The sequence below is a fragment of the Pholis gunnellus genome (assembly GCF_910591455.1).
Source record: "Pholis gunnellus genome assembly, chromosome: 21".
Taxonomy (NCBI): Eukaryota; Metazoa; Chordata; class Actinopteri; order Perciformes; family Pholidae; genus Pholis; species Pholis gunnellus.
The window spans coordinates 18,985,512-19,008,551 of record NC_136548.1 but is presented as its reverse complement, the minus strand read 5'-3'; the positions used below and the strand labels follow the sequence as shown (position 1 = coordinate 19,008,551).

Here is a 23,040-nt window from a genome sequence, read left to right as displayed (position 1 = left end):
ACGTGTGTGACTTTGTAGAAGTTCTCAGTGAAAGGGTCGTGGTGGGACTTTGGTACAAGTTTGTTCCGAGGAACTAGAAAATAAAAAAGTGATGCCGCCGAGTAAAAGCCTCTTCGCGCCTTACATCTCTGTGGCCCCGGAGGGAGGAGTCGGCACCGCGGACATCCAAGCTCTACTGCAACGCAGCCGCGCGCAGGAGCGACCGGGGGCAGAGCGCACTAGACGCGGCTGCGACCACCGAGATGCTCCGTGCGCCATCGTGGAGCTCCGGCTGGGCCCCGCCGGCGGCGCGCTGCACTACCTCCAGCCGGACACGTGCTCCGTGGAGCGGGTGCAGAGACGGAGACGCCTGGCTGCCAACGCCCGGGAGAGGAAGAGGATGCTGGGGCTCAACGTCGCCTTCGACCGGCTGCGGAGCGTCATCCCCAACCTGGAGAGCGAGAAGAAGCTCTCCAAATCAGAGACACTCCAAATGGCGCAGATTTACATCGCAACCCTCAGCGAGCTGCTCGAGGAGGAACCCTGCGAAGCCCCGGCACCGACCCGCGCACTGCGACCCCCGGGGGCCGCTCCGCCCTCACAGGGGACCACACTTGCTGCTGGGGAGCCGGAGGGGCCAGTCAGGGACTTTCACATCGGGAAGAGCAGCGGAGGCCCGACGCGCACAGCGGAGAGGCCGAGGAGTTATAACGAGGACATGTGGGAGAGAACGAGCGGGACCAAGTGACTTTTAAATACCCAATTCATTTTTTTAAATATATGTAATTATGTTTCCTGCGAAAGACATTAAGCTCCTGGATTTATTGCAATGTTTTCCAATTTGCCAAAAGAGTTATGTATTTTAGATGTTTGTCTAAACCACCTGTTAATGAGTTAAAACGTATTTTTCTAACACAAACACTTCTGCTGTCATTTTATTGTGCACGTTGTAGATATTCTCCAATAATCTGAAAAGAAACTGTTTTCCACCAAAATGAATCTGAAAAAAACAAGATTCGGAGAAAAGATCAACAGAAAGAAAAGACAGGCGGAGCAGGAAAGTACTGAAAGTAGCAATTTTTATTATTTTAAAATTATATACAGGTAACCAAAGACATCAGTCAGCAAATTGGTACAAAGATCAAGTTTTCCTGCAGTTGGCTTATTAAGAAGCTCTCTGTCCGTCCGTCCAAAACAACACGACTGGGAGAAAAGGCTTTAGAAAATGAAAAATAGAGTCAGAGTCAGATTCAGAAAAGTAGAGTCTACCGGTCTAAATTTAAATGTACCCCCCCCCCCCCACAACCGCCCCCCCATTACCCATCAACCTCTCCCCCTACATGAGGAAATCAATCTATGTACAAGAACTATGTACAAAAAGCTCGTCCATTCATTCTTCCAGACGTCTGTGAATAAAGCTCTTGTAAAAGTAAAAAAAAAAAACAGGAGTGTGAGGGTTGAAGAGTGTGTGTGTGTGTGTGTGTGTGTGTGTGTGTGTGTGTGTGTGTGTGTGTGTGTGTGTGGGGATGATCACAGAGGAACAAACAAATGAAATTAACGGGATGAACATGGTTGACGACACGCGGTTCAAACTTTCAGAACAGATCAAATTCTAGAGAACAAATATTTAATTTTCCAAATCAAAGAGAATTATGTTTCTTCACCGCCCGAAGAAAACAAACTAAATAACAGACGTTTGTTTTTTAACACAAGTTAACAGAACAAATGACTCATTTCAACCGAAAGCTTTAAAAAGTGTTTTGACTCGTGATCATTTCAAAATCAATCGTGTTTTTTGTCATTTTTGTTCTCAGTTTGAAAAGTGAATCATGAAATGTTAAACTGAAGTGCTTTCATCTTCCTCTGTGTTCCACTCTGCTCGTCTTCATCACAGAGCAAAGAAGAGTCCTTCACTTGTTCATGAGGCAGCCGGTACAAAGGTTCTACCCACTGGCTTTATTAATCGTTCATAAATCATTGTTTTATGAACGACTTTTGTCACCAAATCAACTTCAACGATAACGTCCAGAGATTCTTATTCATTATCTGCCCCGATAACCAAGAACTAAATGAGTTATTAACTATTTATGGAGACATTCACATCACTTTAGAATTGCTGCCTCATCAAAAAGAAGGACAAACGTCCTGTTTGAGTCTAAAGACAACAGAAGGCTTTGACTTCCTCTCAGTCGCCATGTTGGACTCACAAACTAACGCACTCTCCTTCTGATGCTGAAATGCATCCTGGGAACGACAACGCAGGCTTAGGGGAAAGTGAAACAGCACTTAACAGAAACATATCTTTGGATAGATGAGATGTGACGGAGTCAGAAGGACCGGAGGAGGATTTATCCACAAAAACTACAAGCTGAAGTCTTTGTGGCTAAAAAAACGAACCGAAGAAGAAGAAGAAGAAGAAGAAAGCATCAACCTGATCTTTGAACGCCGCTCCGCTGGTGGTTGAGTTCAAACCAGAGCAGAGCAGCTCGCCGTCACCTCGGCGCTGTAATTGAGGGCTCTTCTCTGAGCGCTAATTGAAAGGAGCTGGAGGAGGACAGGTTCTGGTCCGGAGGGCTCGGGTCCCGGTGAGACACGCACGGCTTTGATGTCGAGCGAGGGGGCGATCGATTCTTTGAAAGGGAAAAGTTTCTGTCCTTTAAAGTTTCCACAGAGTTTTAAACAACCTCGAGGGTCACTCAGTCTCAGGTGTGTTGTTGTGTGCGCTCGGCATGCTGGGAGAAGCACCTGTTTCGATAACGGCACAAAAAGAACCACCAATTTAAAACCAACTAGTTTGCTGCAGAGGAACGAGGAGCTCTTAAGTCCACAAGAGACAATCTCTGGTTATACACAGATGAAAACCTAAACAACAGACCTAATGTGAACGTTTACCGGCAATCCCACCTTAAAATACCACCTTAACTTCACAAAAGCCTGCAATTCAGGGTCTGAACCGCTTCTGCACTCTTTGGCCAGAAAAGATCAATACTTGATTTATCTGCCTCAGACCGCCTCCTGGAGGAGTGGAGAGGTCAAAGCGTCAGAAGAAGAAGAAGAAGTAGAAGAAGAACACAGCGTGGAAAGCAATTATTTCGCTTGGTGGTTGTTTTTTAACCACTCGAGTTGTTTTGGCGATTATCAGCTCCAGAGGCAGAGCTGAGGGGGCGAGGCTCTGATGACAGGCTGGAGAATAACGGCAGCTCCACTCCAATCTGTCACCAATCGATACCAAGGCGGGGGTGATGTCACAGGGGGGGGGGGGGGGGGGGGGGGGGGGGGGGGGGGGGGGCAACATGGTTCTGAGAGACCGTTATAAATAGAGGAGAGGTCGGAGGAAAATAAAATACTGACTCGGATCGTTTCTTTAATAAAAAAGTAAAATAAAATCTGATCATAACGTATGAAGTCATAACAAATGTAAATTAGTCTCATGTTAATTTAGGGGAAAGAAACTCATCGAGCTCCGCTTACTGGAGGAGGAGGAGGAGGATGAAGATGTGTGTGTTAGATTCACTCCTGGAACAGGCATGTTTCATTCTTCTGAGGTGATGAAGATGATAATGATAGTGGTGACGAAGATGAAGAAGATGGTTGTGTGTGTGTGTGTGTGTGTGTGTGTGTGTGTGTGTGTGTGTGTGTGTGTGTGTGTGTGTGTGTGTGTGTGTGTGTGTGTGTGTGTGTGAGAGAGGCTTCTCTCTAGCAGTGCTCCAGATAGTCAATGATCCGGGAGATGGACTTCTGTCCTGTGGTGGCGATGTCACACTGCAGAGAGAGAGGAGGTCAGTTACCACACACACACACACAACCACAGGAACACACACGCACACACACACAACCACAGGAACACACACACACACACACAACCACAGGAACACACACACACACAACCACAGGAACACACACACACATCTGCTGAGCATGACATCTCATTGATCTGTATCAGGCTGAGTATGTAACCTATTTATGCAAATCAACACATATGCACAGCAGCGGTATTTTAAATGAACAGATGATAAAACTGTAATTGTAAATGAACATTTGATTAAGAAACGGAGCAGTTTGTGTCTCTGTTGTTACAGATATAAACAGATGAGACTCACAGTGAGGTTCATGAAGTTGAGGAACTTCTTCAGCATTTCTGTCATGATGGAGAAATCTCCTTTAGGAAGGTTCTCTCTCACAGTAGTCACATTCAACTGGTGGAGAGACACGAGGAGAGAGAGAGAGTCAAACATACCATAAACACCAAATAAAGGATCAGAATCTAATCTAAACAATCGGATTTACAGCTCAACAGATAATGATGAGTGCATGATGCATAGACCTCAGTGTTCTATGTCTGCATGTATTCATCAATAAGTAATGATCTGTGTGTGTGTGTGTGTGTGTGTGTGTGTGTATCCATCATCAACCTTACAGGAATTCTGTTTTTTTGGGAAACTTGCATGTTGAGCTTTAGTGTGTATTAGTGCATCACTTCTATATTGTCCGTGTGTGTGTGTGTGTGTGTGTGTGTCTCACCGTGCTCCCCTGACACAGGCAGCCCAGCAGCAGTGCTGTGTAGGAGGCCACGATGCTGTCCTCCATGTGCTTCCCTGCATGCTGCAGAGCTGAGGAGGAAGAGGATGACGATCATGAAGAGGAAGAAACATTCTCAGGTCTGTTCTTCTTAAATCTACACGCGCGTACCTTTGTTGAGGTCCAGCTCCTGGTCCTCCTCGTCCTTCTCCTTCTTCTTCTCCTCTTCCTGTTTGTCCGTGGGGGTGGTGTTGTCGTTGGCCACCCACTGGATCTCGCCGCCCGTCTCCTGCCACTCGCCACTCTTGTCTAGCGCCGGCTTCGGCGCCTCCTTGATGAGGTCATCGGTCTGCTCCTCGGCCTTGATGGCGGCTCGCTCCCGCTGGAGGAACAGCTGAGGAGGACAAACACGAAGACGGGTCGCAGGTTAGCGAAGGTACCACCGGGGGGCGCCAAAGACAGAAATGATGAGTCCTTCAGAATAAGAGCTTCACATTTCTGATGAAACTGTAGAAATGACTGACGAAGAGGAGACGGAATAAAAGCCTCTTTGCTGTGACGGTACAGTAATCCGGCTACCTGGGTATACTTGTATTCTATGTATTCTATTACAGGTTTAATCGGTGTAAAAAGCTCCTCCCAGTGAAATCTTTAAAGCAGTTGCGTTTTTAAAACTTAAAGGAACAAATGTTAACGTTTCCATGTGAATTATGTTAATCTAAATTTCAACACTTCCTGTGTTTTAAATGTTCCTGAAGTCAGGACAATCCTCCCAGAAGAGTAAAAACACTGTTTCCAGCTCTCCTCTCTGGTCCTGAGCTCCCGTTGCTCTGCTGACGTCAGCTGCTGACCTCGCTGGGAGCATCAGCCAAACCTGATTATGTGAGATGATTGGATTTAAACGGAGCTCATGGGAAACTGAGCAGTGCAGTGCAAAAACACAGATTAATCATTAGGATGAGGACTATTAATTCACATTATAATATGTACAATGTGATCAGCATGAAATATGTCTCGTACACCACCTGCTGCGTACTGAGACACAAAACCAGAACCAGATATTACTGGAGGCAAGTCAAGCAGACAACTATGAACAGCCCTCCTGTCTGTGTCAGGGCTGAAACCATAAATCAACTATGTTACAAGTTATTTATGAAGCACAAATGTCAAACACTCCCTGTTTCTAGCTTCACAAATGTGAGGTGTAGCTGGTTTTCCTGCGTTTTTTTTATATATATCTATATATATATATATAGATATATATATCTATCTATCTATATATATATATATATATATATAGATAGATATATATGGAGCGTACCTGTACGAGAGCAGCGATGGCGCTCAGCGGGCCGGTGCTGGCGATGTCCTGGAGCTGAGGGAGCTGAGGGTTCAGCAGGACGGTGGAGTCGCAGGGACCCTGACCTCCCTCCATCTCCAGCTCCATCAGACAGTACTTGTTCCGGGCACTGTACTCCACCAGGTTGATCAGCAGGCCCAGACCCTGAACGCCACACACACACACACACACACAGTCAGAGTTTGTCATTTAACTGATCTGCCACCATGTCATTCTAACTTCAAGTGCGTGCGTGAGATACTCACCAGTACTCTGATGTCGAACCTCTGCTCTTGAGGAAGATACTGAGGGACTTTGAGGACACAGTTCAGAGCCGTCATGATCAAATCCTCCTGCTCGCCGGTCTTCGTGCTGCCCCACTCTACACACAAACACACGTTTATGAGCACAGTGTTCTTAATATAAATGAATCAAACCCTCCTGTGAACTTGTTGAAGTGCAGCAGTGTGTTTCTGACCGTTGTCGTGCGTCAGGTTGAGCAGCACTCCGATGATGGCCCTCATACAGTCCTCCACTGCTTTCCCCACGGCTCCGTCTGAGTTCAGCTCCCTGCTGTACCTCTGGATCATCTCCTCACACCTCCTCAGCACCCTGAGAGAGACGAGGAGAACATCGGATTAGAACGTGTTTCCAGTGTGTTCGGATCGAAGGGATGTACGTGAGGATCGTGGATCCAAAGAGCTTCTCAACAACTCTGTTGTCCTTTAGTGGAGCTCCGTCTCCCAACAAGAGAAGGAAAATGTTTAGATGAACTGAACAATTGTCTTAAAATCAGAAATACCTCTTCACACATCCATGTCTGTCAGAAATGTCATCACTTCATCATTATGCTCAGCTGTGATTTAACCACAACTCACCACGGCTACTCGTCCGCCTTCATCAGCTACACGATACAATATGAAACGTAAATCAATAACCAGCAACAAGAACACGTTAGTATTCACCACAGCTTCCCTGTGGATTCAACAACTTTGTCTTATCAGAAGAAAAGTGAACTCAAACAAAGTGGATTCACATCCAGATGTCATATCTGGATCCATCTCGACTCAACTCTCCTCTTTCCTTTTCTACTCCATCATGAAACAGAGCAGCATTCACACACACAGACACACACACACAGAGACACAGAGACACACACACACAGAGACACAGAGACACACACACACACACACACAGACAGAGACACACACAGACAGAGACACACACACACACAGAGACACACACACACACAGAGACAGAGACACACACAGAGACACACACACAGAGAGACAGAGACACACACAGAGACACACACACACAGAGAGACAGACACACACACAGAGACACACACACAGAGACACACACACACACAGAGAGACACACACACACACACACACACCAGCAGAAGGGGTGAAGCAGGTCGGCCGCCTGATGTAAATAAGTAGATTAAATCTAATGACAGTTGTGACTGAACACAGAGCAGAAACCAGAGTCTGAGCACCAGGACGGAGCGAGAGGAAGGAAAGACAAAGAGAAAAGAGAAAAGAGAAAAGAGAAAAGAGAAAAGAGTGGCGTCTGGTGCAACAGAGAGTCACAACAACACTTTATTTTCTTCATGTTGTAGTTTAAAGGCTAAACACACTGCTGAGACAGGAAAGCACCAAAATAAGACCCGAATGATCCATGAAGACATCATCGTGTCCGTCAAGAAACGCTTTGGTTCCTGCTCAGATGAGTCAATAAGTGATAGGACTGTGTGTGTGTGTGTGTGTGTGTGTGTGTGTGTGTGTGTGTGTGTGTGTGTGTGTGTGTGTGTGTGTGTGTGTGTGTGTGTGTGTGTGTGTGTGATAACTGAATTAGTCCTGCAGACAGCTGAAATGCTCAGAGAGCAGACGGGTGAGTTTGGGTTGAAACAATGAGAGCAGCGAGTGCTTCAACAAAGAGAAAAGTGAAGAGGGAGGAAAAGAGTAAATGATAGAGGAAGAAGACCTGGAGTCACCCATGAATACACAGCGCCAGTGTGTGTGTGTGTGTGTGTGTGTGTGGCAGTGCTCACTCTCTCACCCGGTGGTTTTGGGGGTTAATCGAGTTAACAGAGGACAGCTGAACGCTCAGACTGAGGCCTGCGTCACCCATAGAAACAGCAGCTCTTTGTTGACCCCCCCCCCACTGCAGACCCTGTGTCCGGTCACACAGAGGGAGGAGGAGGTAAAGTAACTAAAGTTTCCACTGATACTGTATTTATGAGGCCGACACCGTTAACATGTAACACACATGAAATGTGGTTATCACAGAACAGTGCTGAAGGAATGAGGGACAGCTTACATTTGGATAGTCGGCTCTCTCGTGGTCAAACTGACATGGAGACACGTTACCGCCAACGTATCCACGTTATTACTCATCATACGACACGTTTGATACGGATATATCTGCGTGGTTAAGGCTGATGTATAACTTCAGCCGAGCAGGTACAGGTGACGTCATCTCCGTAGGAAGTGAGCGTCACACTAACGCGCTGACGGATTCTGTGACCAGAGATGATTCGGTTAAAACAGATCCTCATTGTTCTGCGTGAAGTTGGAAGTGATGTAACGTAGCCCCGGTGTGTTTTATGTGTCGAAGATGATCATAACATTGTTTTAATGAAAACTCAACTCCTGGCATTTGCTCTGGTGTCCTTACAGCTGTTTTGGAAAAAGGAAATAACAGGAGTAAGATGTGAACCAGCTTAGAAATCAATCGAATCAGATGTGCCGGAGACACTGGAGGGCAGAAACCCAAAAATAAAGGGGCGAGAGACATAGAGAGGGGAAGAGAGAGACACAGAGAGGGGGGAAGAGAGAGAGAGAGAGAGAGAGAGCGAGAGAGAGAGAGAGAGCGAGAGAGAGAGCGAGAGGTCAGGTCATTTCCACAGTGGACTTTTCTTTCTCTCTCTCTTTTTCGGCTGATGTCAGAGGGCAAAGGTCACTTCTGTGACTGACAGGATGTCACGACCAGGAAATTAAACAACAAAACCCTGATAATGACACGCACAATACCCATCAGGCATACAGACTCACACTGCTTCTCACATACACACATATAGATATATAGAGAGAGAGATCAGTTGTACATCTCAGTCTTTCTAGGTTTCTGAAGGCAGAAATATATATTCAAAGTATTCTCTCAAAAGGACGCTAAACGTCTCTAGTGAAGACATGACGAGAGGAAGAGGAAGAAGAGGAAGGACAACATCTGTTAAAATGAGTCTCGTTGTCATAGTTTCACCTTCACAGCATCAACATCAGCAGCGGAGTCGATCATAAGTTCTGTCAATATCAGACTGGAGCCGAACACCTTCAGACCGACGGTCACATGGCTGACATATGAGCGACATATCCGGGTCAGAGGTCGAGACTGTGTGTGTGTGTGTGTGTGTGTGTGTGTGTGTGTGTGTGTGTGTGTGTGTGTGTGTGTGTGTGTGTGTGTGTGCTCACTTTGCAGAGGAGATGATGAGTGATGAGTCTTTGTAGGCGATCAAGTAGCCCTGGTTCTCTGGGTTGTGGACCGTCACCTGCATGTGCACACAAAGAAGAAGAATTTGTTCCACTTATGATTTTTAGGACGGTTTAACTCCACCGTTGGTACTATTTTTTATTATTATTTATTTATAACTTATTTAGAAGTCTAAAGCGTGTCGATGGGATGTAAACCACTCAATAGTGCAGCAGGTTACAGGTCAACATATATTATTATATGTTCTTGTGTCGATTTCAAAGTGAATCTATTTGTTCATGCGTCCTGTTGGTTCACATCTTGTTCTTTCGTTGAGTTTTTGCAGCCCGGACCTAAACACGAGCCTCGTTGGGTCTGGTTTGTGATGCACTTACACTCTCCAACACCCGTAAACACCTCTCAGCTCCCCACAGAGACGACACCATCTTCTCCTTCTCGCCCTCCTGGTTCAAGTTATCAACACACTCCTTCACTGTGGAGGGAGGAACAAAAACAGGGAGACGCAATCAGAAACCACATGCATGGTGATTTCTGTTATTTGGAGTCATCACACGGTCTAAATAACATCTCTGACCTTTATCTATTATGTGGTCCAGTCCTCCCAGTAGTCGCAGCTCCTCTTTGAACCAGTCTCCAGCTCGCTTTGAAGTCAGGGACAGTAACGTCTCCATGGCTAAATGACCCGTCTACAGGAGGAGAGGAGGGACAAAAAGGCTTAAATGTTAACGGCTCCACGGAGACCTTTTCCCTCTTTGGTTGTAAGAGAAACCTGATATTTACTGTGGATGTTTTACAGCACAAGAGATAGAAATATCTTGACACATGTGGGCGGCAGTGAGTCACCCTGACTGAAAGAATATCATGAGTCAGAGGGAGGTGCAACGCTCTAAACGCTGTTACCACCCATCTGCTCAGCAGGCATCACAGAGTACATGGTGTTCAGCTGATCTTTAATAATCCCTTCAGTACCGTGATGTTCTGGAGGTCCAGGTGCTTGTTGTGCACCGTGTCGCAGAGCTTCCTGATCTTCTCCTTCATCTTGGCGATTTCTCTGGCGCTGAACTGAGTGGTGGGGTCGGGGTCTGTCCCTGTGCAGGCCCCGCCCCCCTGGTCCTGGTCCAGGTCCATCTCCAGCAGCCGGATCATCAGGTCCAGACACGAGCGGTCCAGATCCATGTTCAACCGGTCTCTGCTGAGGATGTACATGAGAGACGCCGTGCACAGAGCCAGGTTCTGCAGACACGAGTGAGAAGGAGTTCATTGAGTGACGTTAGTTATTTAAACCACAGTCAGCACTGGGAGCAGGGCTGTGATGAGCCCGGGGAGACGCTCCTCGGCATGCAGACCACAGGAGCCGGGGATCGAACCGCCAACCGCGTGACCAAAACACGACCCGCTCTGTCGGCTGGCTTAAAGGAACATATTGAGGCTTCTGAACTGAACTTCACTCACTAATCTGTTCAAGCCTTTAACAGCATTCTGTAGCATATAAAACACAAGCTATATGTCAGGTGTCATGATTAATTCAACTATATATAAAATATATATAAAACACTGGCATTATTCCTGCTCCTGTTGTTCTCCAGTCATTACTGTAACGAGCGAGCGATCCTTACCGGGTGTTGTGGGGCGTCATTGAGTGTTTTGAAGACCTGAGCCACCTTCCCTCTGGCCCTGAGGTGCATCCTGAAGCTGGGCATGGCGCAGCGCGTAGCCAGGCTGATCACACTGGAGAATCACAAACAAAAGACGCACACAACATCAGAAGACGGTGATACAAATGGACCACTTTAGAGGGTATCGTGCTTCTTGCAGCGTTCTTACCTAAGGCAGCGTGTGTTGAGAGGTTGTCCACTCTTCAGACCAGTAGCCAGGTACTCAAAGTCGTCGGTAAACTCCTGGTTCTCTCCGAACTCCACCACGTCGTTGAAGTGCTTCACATGCTGGACGACTGTATACAGCTGGAAAGCAGAGAGGCGGGGCGGATCAGTGGAATATGTCCAAAAATACCTTCTGTTCTTAAATGTAGTTTGTAAAAAAGTGACGGGGAAGTAACAAAGTTCCAGGTGGATTTGAACCAGAGACGTTTCCATTACACCAGGATGGCTAAAGATATTTCAGGTTAAATGTGTATTAAGTGGAATGAATAAAAAAGCAAAAGTCCCTCATACATCAGAGGATGGACAACTGAAGTATGTAGTTTTAGGTTCAGAGAAACTTCTTACCTCCTTGTGCTCTTTGCGGCATTTGAGTGCAGTAATGGTGTCCTGGTACAGGTCCGTGGGGAGGGTGACAAACTTGGTGACTTTGGGCGGAGGGGGAGGAGCCTTAAAGACCCCGTCGTCCTTCTGAGCGTCGGAGGGCTCCTTACCGGATCCTCCTGCTGAGCCGGGCGCCTGGTGAGATGGGATGGTGTGGAAGTAACACGTTTTATGAGCTGCATATGGAACGAGAACACTTTTTTTTTTTTTACTCCATTGTAGCGAGCTCTCAAAACTTACAGGAGTCTGTGAACGGGCCAAGAAAGTTGAAGGAGGCTCCTCTTCACTCTCCAGCGTCCAGTGTCTGGCGTTGTACACAGCTTTGGTGGGAGACTGTGACATGAACACACACACACACACGAGAAGTGAGACAAACTGAAATAACACAGCGCGTTCACACCGAAAACTAATACCGGGAGGTCCTCAAAGGACTTTCACCGGGTTACGTTCAAGTCCAAACTACGTTCAAGAAACTTGTGTTTCTATGATTTCATTCTGTGTTAAAAAATGAAAGTGCTGGTTTGAATAAAGTCCACATTACATTTCACTTTCTCACAGTAGAAGAATGATCAGAGGACAGATGAACAATAAACAGACGAGGAAAATAAGAAGAGGAGAAAATAAAGACTGATGGAGAGAAGGAGGCAGAAAGAGGTGAAAGAAAACTGGATGCATATTAAACTGGAGAGAGTCAGCCAGCACTGATCAAACAGCTGGACACACACACACACACACACACACACACACACACACACCCTTGGCTCGTCTCCTGTCCTCTTTATATATTTTTGCCAAACCTGTGGTTGGTGGTTGCCGGGGCACTGATAATGAAAAACAAAAGAGGGGAAGAACCGGGAGGAAGAGAAGAGAGAAGAGAGTTGGCAGAAGAGCAGAGCACTGAGGGAGGTGTGTGTGTGTGTGTGTGTGTGTGTCTGTGTGTGTGTGTGTTACACCACAGGGTTAATAAGCAGAGACAAAAGAGGAGTTTGGGGATGAGCGTTGCTGTGCTGGAACATCAACACTCCTGCAATAATCTGAATGACACAGATGGACACCTGCCCCGCCCACCCACCCACCGCTAAGCAGCATGGGAGAGACGGGAGAGACGGGAGAGAAAGAGGGAAGGTGGGACAGCGTGGTTGTGTTCCTGCTGTGGCTCGTTTGTGAATAAACTAAATATAAAAGCAAACATCGCCCCTGAACAGGACTGACTTTGTCTGATAATAATAATGGAATAAACCTGTGAGACTGCTGGAGGTGACGGGTTGGGGCAGGTGCAGTATTGGTTCTGCTCTTAATAAGATTAGGTTTGTTATCGACAGAGCTGTGCATCAAACCTCTAAACTCTTAAGAACTGAAATGTGTTTATACCTTTAGGTCACATTTCTACTCTTTCATTATTCTCTGGTCAGACAACGTCTGATTCAAAATCCTTTGGATTGTATTTCAGTGGAAACAAAGAGAGCGTTCCAGAAACATATTAGAACATATTGTATAGTAATTCCTTCCCCAGGCTGCTCAGAGTCAGCGAGTGGAAGCTACTTTCACTGGGACACAGCTGGCAACACTGGTTGAGTTTTCCACGGCTTTGTGTCTCTTTCAGGGAGCTCGTACCCGATGACAGACAGAATAAAAGCTTATCGGGAACCAACCCAAACCCCAGCGGTGTCATCACTCTATCGCCATCACATCGTACAAACATTTACTTCATACGGAGACGTTCAGGGAAAACAACGCATCTATTGCCACTTTAAGATGGGATTGAGTAGATACAACATTTAAGAGGTTTTGCTTCTTTGGTTCATTTCAAAGAACAGATTATGTAGAAAAACATGTTTATATTTCACACATTGTGCTGTTTTGGTACAAATCTACAAACATGATGCATATGTTTCCCCCTCTTTCCTCGTGGGATGTATATTCTGGATGTATTTATGTATTCACCAGGTACAGCGCACATTAATCAACATGTTAGTTTCTGCCTCATTGTGGATGTACCAGAGTTATCTAATGAGCTCATCTCATATTACAGCCCAGTGGCCTAATGTTACCGTTAATGGTAGAACAGAGAGCAGAGCCTGATGAGGCTCATTGTTATGGATGTAATCACTGCCCCTAAATAAACCCTCTGTCATTATGATCAAATCTAATATCTCCCAGCATCCTCAGCGGACCAACCTAACGGCACGCTGGCTCCGCACAGTTTATTGTAATTGAAGCAGAGTTTTGACAACTCCACCGCAGGACGAGTACTTCAGACGGGCTGCTGTTGCTCTAATGAGCTCCACTCGGCTCTCACTCTCTATTATGTTCAGTGAAGACGGAGTGAGGCAGTCGGAATGTACCGCGTTAGAGAGAGAAAGAAAGTCAATTAGAAGAGAAGGGAGGTAGAGAGGATTATTCAGACGGGTAAAAATGAAAGACAAAGTGGTCAAGAGGAAGAGATGGAGACGGAGAGGAGAGCACATTATTCAGCTGAGGGAGGTCATTGTGCGTCGGGCATGAAACTGGAGAACGAGAGCGAGTACATTAAGTCCATTATCATGCTCCTACGGGCGGTGAGCCTACTGATACTCTCACAGCTGGTCTGCAATGAGGAGGCAAAGAGAAACCGTACTTTACATCTTTCACTTCAAAAGTTCTCGACAGGTGCTGAGCGATAACTTCCAAACAAAGTTTCTCTGCCTCGACTACTGCTGACGAAGCGACCAGAGAGCCCGGATCAGCTCATGTCCTCGGGCTACTTCAGACGAGATAACATGCCGCTAAACTGCAGCGTTTTGGGAGCCTGTGGTGACCGTGGACCCTCTGAGGGGTTCTGGTGTACTTTGAGAGCAGAATGGAGAGGTTAGATCTGTGAGGAACTGAGATGTGCTCATTAGGAAACTGTGGCACAAATGAGGACAAATGAGGCCGCAGTGGAGGTAACGAATGGGAAACACTGAACCGTTAGAGCGTTGTGCGTTTACCCGGTTTGAGTGCTTCGTTAAGTGGAAGTTATTTCTTTTTTTCTGGCTGAATGTTCTGATATAACTGACTTTCTGCTGATGAAGAGAGGACGCACGATTTATAGACGTGGCAGTGGCTCGTGTGTCTACATTACTAACTTCACGTCTAGAAAAAACAATTTGAATTCAGAAATCAGTCCCGCTAATTACAGCCACAGCCGTGCATCACTTCTTTCCTAACAAACCTACAGAGCTGCAAACTAAATGGAACACGTTGAACCAGCAGCTGTGGTGAAGCGAGGCCTTCCAGAGCTCGTTAAGACGAATCTAATTAACAACACGACTGAAACCGCTTTCTAATCCAGCTTTTTGCTGCTGATGGAAGACTTTTCAATGCAGCGAGATTCATACAAGAAACACAAAACAACCTCGAGTAAGAAACGCTGACGATGCATATGCACAGTAGATGTGAGCTACTTGAGACTGCTCTGGATTGACGACATCGATCTGTTCAATAAAAACAGGAACAGGGCTCTCATGAAATCAATAGAGTCTGATAACGAGTCAGCACAGTGTGAGAGAGCCGGGGAGCGACGGGCTGTTAGCACGCTGATGAATAAACGAGAAGATGTTCAGAGATGTCCAAAGACGACTGAATCCCTCGTCCAGCATGAAGAAACCAGAGCGCCCCCCCCCCCCCCGTCGTGGGTGAACGTGGCGTTGTTTCTGACCTTCTTGTGCGCGCTGAAGATCCTCCGGAAGGTGTCCGGGTTCTTCTCGGTGGCTTTGCCCTGAGACGGCCTCCTGGGAGCCCCGGCCACCACTCTGAGGCCGTCCTCTGAGAAGTCCATCACGTCTGCAGACCAAACACACAGTCACCATCAACCAGAGTCAGGAGGAGTGGAACCCTTTACTACATGCACCACATCAGCTGTGGATTAGACCCGTAACGCAGATACTTCACTGTAATAAGTAACAGTGACTCTGTCTATATCTGGTTCTGCTGCTTGTCACGCTTTTCAGCTCATCTTCTCACACAATTACACTTGAAAATATGCTACATGTATATATGCTATATGCTACATGTATATATACACACACGTGTGTGTTCTGACCTGCTCGTATCCGGCTGTCCTGCCTCTCAGAGTTCTTCTTGTTCTCCTTGGCTGCTGGTCGATCCAGCATCTCCAGTCTCTCCAGCCTCTCCAGTCTCTCCAGCCTCTCCAGGTTTTCGAAGGGATCCGGCGGGTCTTCAGTCACTGTTTCCTCCATGGGTTCCACCACCGGGCTTCTCTCTCTCTTTTGGGCGGCCGCAGCCTTCTTGGCCCTCCTCCTCTCTTTAGCGCCGCCGTCGTCGTCGTCATCGTCGGCGCCGTCGCTATCGCTCATGTCGTCAAAGCCGAAGTACTGGATCTTGTAACTGGATCGTCCGTCTAAGTTGTCGCCGCTGTTCTCCTCCTGATGAGCGTCTGCGTCTTCGAAACCAAACAGGTCCGGCTTACTGTCCTTCTTTGACTTCGTCTGGGCTGGTTTGGACCTGAGGACCGGTCAGAGAAAACATGCTTTACATCCTGCAGTCAGGAAAATGACAAAGCTGGTTTATGAATTTCAAAAAAGACATTTCTAAATGATTCACTCAGTCGGCATCCTGCAGTGAAGTCTGTAAACCTCTCAAGTGAATTCATTAGTTTCCAACTTCATGAAAGAGTAACCTGCCAAATGTTTGCTCCGCAGTCGACTAACTAATCTGTTCATTTCAACCACGGGACTGAGAGCAAAGCTGAATGTGTTTGTTGTCTTTGGCAGATGAAGAGGATGAAGTCTAAAAGCCAGATATGTCGTAGAGGATTGAATGCTGAAATGAACCCTGGAACCTCAGGGAAGCATGAAATGCAAAGCTGTGTGCGTGAGCAGACACACATCTTTATACAACCATGTTCAAGACATTTGCTTTAACCTTTAACCACAAACTTAGATCAGTCTGAAATCAGACGGCGAGAAACCGTGAATGTCTTCAGTTCTTGAAGGAGACAGAATTCTGGTTTAATCCAGACGTTCAGGTTTCTCCCTTTTTATGGCTGCATCATTTCATCAAATGTAAATATTCTGGAGGCTTTGTGCATCATTTCAGACTAATGTACTTAAACCTCAGCCGGCCATGTTTGGAGTAGAAGTGGAAGAAGTCAAAGTGAACGTTACGATGGAACGGTTGGTGTTGTTCTGCAGGTCTGGTATTCCAGCTTAAACCGGTTTGATTTAATGCAAACAAGCTGAAGCGGTATTTGTCATTATAAGCCGTTAATGAGTCACTCCACCAGCAACCTGTGAGCAGTAGATCAAACCGGTACTGCGTTAGTAATAAGCAACACAACAATGTGTGTTTAAAAACTGACCAGCAGTCACTAGAGTCCAGGGTTCACACACATTCTGCACAACTTCACACACAAGACATCTTCAGACCGTATTTGACTTTGTGACTCTGTGAGCAGAGGATGTTGTGACAGCACTGGTGTTTATGCTCTTGCATATGATTTATAATTGCCTCCTCGCCCATGTTGGAGATGTCTGCATGTTTACAACAAAGCTTTCTTTTCACATTTGGCATCCTTAACCAAACAGGCTTCAGAAGATTGTCAAGCCGGCCCTCAGAAACCCAAACATCCATTTGAACATGATAATAATAAAGAGGATTCTGGTTCTACCTTGTGTTTAGTTGTTCCGTCTTCTTCCGCTGCCATCCCGCCTCTCCCAGCTCCGTGGTGCTGCCGGACCCGGCACTGCTGCTACCACTAGAGGGCGCCGCGTCGGTGCTGAACTCCTCCACTCCTCGTTCCTGGATGGTGACGTTACACATGGACACAGAAGAAGGGTGCAGCACCGTGAAGTCCCTCGTCCTGCCCCGTCCCCGTCCACCACCCGCCGTCTTATTACTGCCGTCCGATGTGGATTTGGGAGGATCTGAGCTAGAAGCAGTGCTGGCAGAGCCGCTGGAGTCCGAAGTTTTGCCAGAGCCCTGTTTGTTGGGCCTCCTGTACGTCCGACAGTTAGAGTTTCTTACAAGTGAGGCGTTGGAGGAAGTCTGGGAGTAGTCAGACGTCTCCACAAGGAAGTCAGAGTCGCCCCCTAGGTCCTCGCTCTCACTGGGGCTCCGGGGCCGTGGGGGAGAGGGGGGCTTCTCAACATGCCGGGTCTGCCGGAGCTCAGAGCTGCCCACCGTGATGCCTGCTGTAGCCCAGGACAGCGTCGGGGCCGGGTTGCGAGGTTCCTGGCTGGGCGAGGGCGGACGGAGACCCATGATGGCGTCCCAGGAGTCGTAGGTGGACTCTGCCTTGGACCCCGTCTTCAGGGTGGTGGTCTGCGCCAGGGGCTTCTTATCGCTCTCAGAAGCATTTTGGTACCACGAGTAGCTGTGCTGGTTCTCTGACAGCGAGGACGTCTGCTGGGACTTTCCTACGGAGAAGAAAACAGACTCAGAATCAGTCAAATATCAGTTTTAAAGTTAAGTTAGTTAATAGAAAGGTTAAGTAAACTGTGTCAGCTTCTAATATTTACAGCTACTTTAATATGCATTAGGACTACAAGTATGAGAATGTTCTTTATTACATTTCTTTATTAGTCGTTTAGTCTATAAAATGTCAGAAAATGGTGAAACAAACATCACAAGTTGACAAAGGTGACGAGAAACAGTCCAAACCCAAAGATCTCTCACCAATGAATCTACGTATTATTTCAGCCATAAGGTCAACAATCAGTACAACATATAATAATACATTGTATTCTCTGAACCAGACTTACTAAGACAGTAATTGATCTGAACAAAAGGACAATTTAGCAATTAAAAGGGGAAAGTCAACAGGTTGATATGCAGAATTATTATGGATGCTGTGAAATTCAATGCAATCAGATTTCATTATTTAATAATGTGTTTGCTGACATCAACCAGCCCCATGTCTTCATAGTGAATAATGGAGCGTTACAACCTACACACACAATGCTATCAGGTACAACCTGCAACACACTGTGTGCTGCTGGTTAACTTCACAGGCTGAAGAGCAGAACGCAGATGTGCAGAAAGATTGCACCATTTTATAAAAAAGCACCGCCACACACACACACACACACACACACACACACACACACACACACACACACACACACACACACACACACACACACACACACACACACACACACACACACACACACACACACACACACACGTTATTAGCACCCTGTGGTAATTTCTGTCTTCACAGATAACAAACGGGTGACAACACTGGACTCGTTACTCTGAGCAAACAGGAAATTGCTCCACAGCGCAACATCAGAGGAGATGTGTGTCTGTGGAACAGCTGTGGGTTGTTTTAAAGGCCGTGTTATCGAAGCACAGCAAACCTAGAAAGTAGGCCATTCTGCTACTCCGCTGTCTTCACGGCGGATTTGACAAATACAAATTTGAGGAATAAAAGGAGAACACATTTGCAGAATGTAGTGCATTTGCGTGAACTGCTGTAGAGCAGCAACGGTCCCGGCTGTGAAATGAGGATCAGTAGTTAGTGTCACGCTCTGAGAAGACAAATGAACGGAGTCACTGGAGACCAGCAGACAGCTGGAGGACATGCACAACCTGTCAGTCCCTCACGTTATGATGGATTTCTGCATATTTAGTTTGTCCGCTCTCTGGCACATCAGAGAAGACTTCAACCAACAGAGCGGTGTGCACAAGCACACAGTTAGTGTGGACGATCCCGAGCTGTTACACAGTCAGCAGGTCTGGGATGGTGAGGTCCGATCCATCATTGGACTCGTTTCAGGCTGGTAGTCGAGGTATCCAGAGAGGACGGCGTTGGGAGGAGGAGGAGGTGGTCTAGTCTTGCTCAAGGACAACGGGCTGTGGGGGGTGAGGACTCAGTCGAGGACTGATGAGCTTCATCGTGTAACATTCCTGAGAGAACTAATCTAACCCGAAATATACTCCAACAGTCTGAAGCGGGGACACTTCAATACGATCAGAACAGCATTCATTCATGCCTTAAACTGACCGCTGCACTCTGACCCCCTCACAGTGCTTTTCATAATCACTTACTCAGTACTTCCTCGATAGACCGACTCATTTAAATATCAGAAGCAATAAGAAAAGTCTTATCCTCAACGCTGCCACCTTCTTTAAATAAACCGTCTATGAGACAGCCGGCCCCACACGACTGCTGAACCTGATGAAGTGAAGCTGGGTGTGCCACCACAGCTTCCACTGAAAAGAAATGTTGAAATAACAGTTTCATCAAACTCTGCACAGCGCATTTAGCCTACGAGTCCTAAATCTATTATAATTGGTTTTATAGCTTAATTTCTCTGCGTGTAAAGATATATATGCGCCATAACAACACTGACAGTATAATAGAACATTTAATGACACTTTGAATGGTTTATTCCTTCATGTGTGCCTCTCTTCACACCATCAAGGACAAACTAATGAAGTTAGAAAGCCTGAAAATGTCTCTGCTCACACACGTCCACATATTAACTATGACGAGAGGCGTCTGTTGGCTAAGAGCCAGCAGCTTCATATATGATGTCGTTTTTACAGTTAATTATTTAACAGTGTTTCACAATCTTCTTGAACATATAAACCAGTCTGAAAGTAGCAACAACATTGCCATACTTTGTCAGAAGTAGTATTTGTTGAAGGATTTTGTTGTGTTTACTGAGTGTTTAAGATGAACTTCAGCATCGCGCTGGCTTCCCTTCACATGGCTCAGTGTCCCAGCACTGGACCGGCCTCACACAGGCTCAGCTTGTCGCCGGGATTCGGTTCGAGTGGCTCTCGTCTCTGGCAGGAGGCCAGCAGCAGTCACGGAAGGCTGAGGAGCAATCGAGCTGAAAGCGACGACGCCGACAGCGACCGGCTGCGTGTAGAGAAACTACAACACTGATTTCTTCTAAATCCAGAAGCTGAAGGGAAGACACTTCATGATTTTTGTTTTGTGCCAAAACTAATGTGTGTTTGGTTCACAGACGGAGAGATGGCATCCGTCCATCAACGCTTGTTTTCAATCCTTTTTGAATGATTATCAGGGCTCATGAGGAGCTCATCCCGGCCAGAAGTTCAGATAATAAAGAAGTTCAGCGAAGGCTTAACTTCTACCAGCCGACAGAAGCCGCTCAGAGTCGACATCAATAGATTGAAAGAATATTATTCACGCCACTTTATCAGAAGACCAAAGTAAGCATTTAGAATGTCAGCACATTCAGTCAGTGCACCGTGTGACCACACCGTTATTAAATTAAACTAAATTAAATTAAATCTGGGGTCGTTGTGTGCTTTAAACAGCAATCAATAAGTTGCTGTACTAAATCTATCAAATCTGTCATCATGTCATTCGCTGTAAATATAAAGTCAATATCTTTGAGGGGGTTTTTTTACGGCTGATTTATGTAATTAGTACCGCTAAGACACCACTTTAAAGTCCTCTAAAGACCTCTTATGACGTTTTAGACATTGGGCAACTCCATTAATGAATAGATGAGTTGATACTGAATAACTGCAGATGCAGTCGTAGTCCAGGTTCAGGCTTTAAAGGTTTCATATTGTGTGTCTTACCTATGCTGGCACTGCTGCTGTTGAAGAACCGAGCCGTGTCCTCCACCACCCTGGGCTGGTTCTGGTCATTGGGCAGCCACGACGTCCCTCGAGCGGACGTCAAAGCCTGGGACCCCCCCTGGAGGCTGGACAGAGAGAGCCCGGGCCTCTCTGCTTGCGGAGGTTCTGCGGAGCTCGGCTTAGCGGGCGACGACTTGTTTCCGCTGCGAGACGAAACCGGCTTGGATTCCTCGTCGCTATCGAATCCAAATGGATCCTCGAAGCCGTCTCCGCTCGGACGGGGCCTCTTGTAAACCTCCAGGACCGAGTCATTCTTGGGTGCACCGACGCGCTTGGAGCCCACCTTGGCCTTGTAGGTGGTGTCACCCCATTTGGTGCTCAGGGTGCCTCTCTTGGTGGACAGCACCTCGTCGAACTTGGACGTGCCCTCTCCTCCCTTGCGGCTGTAGGTTTTACCAAATCTGGATGTCATTGTTGCATCTGGGTCATATTCTCTGAGAGGAGAGAGCAGAAAGGTCAGAGTTCACACTATAATAACAGAGTTCATAGGACTGTTTATCACCAATGATTCCTCACTGTCCTCACACACAGAATATATGTGTGTGTATGTGTGTGTGAGAATATGTATACACTTATATAACTTGTATTATTATTTAAGTTTGCAACAACAGTGACTAGTCAAGTTGATAAATGACAAACTAATAAATATTCTATCTCAATGTTTTTGCTCCCAAATAATAAAATGTGTTTTTGATGATTTGTATCATTCTAAGCAGCAAATTAAATGTATAGTCAGATTAATAAAACAGATGACGTAACGTCAGCGAGGTGTGAGAATAACTAGCAAACAGATCGAGTTCTTCTCAGCCAGCTGGTGAGACAAAACAAGGCTAACGTTAGCTTAGCAGCGAGCTAATGGCGCTAACATACTATATTATACATTATTATATATATAGTATACATACTGCTAACATCAGCGCTGGTAGGACACAATGAATTGAAACACATTAAAACACACAAATAAAGCAGTAAATAACAAATATAACGCACTAAGTTACTGTTAACGTTAGCATTAGCAAAAAGCTCAACACAGGAGACTGGAGCCGTCGCTAGCTTCAAGCTAACAGCTAGCTTTGGAGCTAACAGCTAACACAAGCCAAAACTCCAAAACATAGACCGTAAAGGAACATCGGGTGTTATTTATATACTTACTTGGTGAGCTAAAGGGCCGATCCGCACAAAACACACTCCAGACCCGAAACGTTAAACTCGCACAGGCCTGCTGCTGCTTATTCTTCTTCTTCTGTGGTGTTTCCGGGCCTGCTTCAAGCTGCACAAATATAAACAAGGCCGAGCGGACAACGTTAACGGCAAATTAGCGGATTTTAAACGCAACGGCTAGAACCGCAAATCCAGACTGATAAGAAAAGATGCAGTTTATAACCCCATATGATTATATCGACTTCTATTTTTCAGCTAAATCAGCACTCGATTGTCTCCTCCAGGTTGCGACGAAGGTTTCCATTGGACTCACACCGCTGCGTCAAGCTAGCCGGAGATAGGAGAACGTGACCGGAAACATGGTAATATATCCTTCAGAATAATAGCACATGTCGAACATACGGAAAGAACACTTTAGCTAAGCGTAGTTGGCATGCATGTATACATGTATATTTGATATTTGATATATATATGTATATTTAAAATGACATTTGAAAAATGTGGATTTGACACAGACTCCTTCATCTACATATTATTCAATGTCAAGTTGATGGCCATTCTTTGTCTAGTTTTATTTTCTAAATCATAACCGGAACTGGCTATATATCCTGTCTCGAGCTTCACACCAACGGCTTCATCAATCTTAGCACTTTGAATGCTGCGTTCAGGTGCTATCAT

At 46.2% G+C, this 23,040-nt stretch overlaps 1 protein-coding gene across 1 annotated transcript; it reads right to left on the bottom strand.

The window, feature by feature from the left end:
• Window positions 1-3,269: 3,269 nt before the first annotated feature.
• On the bottom strand, window positions 3,270-22,656 carry LOC306712908 (wings apart-like protein homolog). The gene is made up of 20 exons (XM_079182383.1): window positions 22,354-22,656; window positions 21,142-21,635; window positions 17,243-17,990; window positions 15,656-16,077; window positions 15,272-15,396; window positions 11,833-11,925; window positions 11,557-11,727; window positions 11,156-11,292; window positions 10,948-11,059; window positions 10,301-10,564; window positions 9,906-10,017; window positions 9,706-9,803; window positions 9,313-9,389; window positions 6,315-6,448; window positions 6,103-6,218; window positions 5,819-6,001; window positions 4,669-4,891; window positions 4,501-4,589; window positions 4,080-4,175; window positions 3,270-3,741 (listed from the first exon to the last, which is right to left on the bottom strand). Exons 2-20 carry the CDS (start codon window positions 21,611-21,613, stop codon window positions 3,676-3,678), a joined length of 3,738 nt encoding a protein of 1,245 aa, XP_079038509.1. The 5' UTR covers window positions 21,614-21,635; window positions 22,354-22,656; the 3' UTR covers window positions 3,270-3,675.
• Window positions 22,657-23,040: the final 384 nt, after the last annotated feature.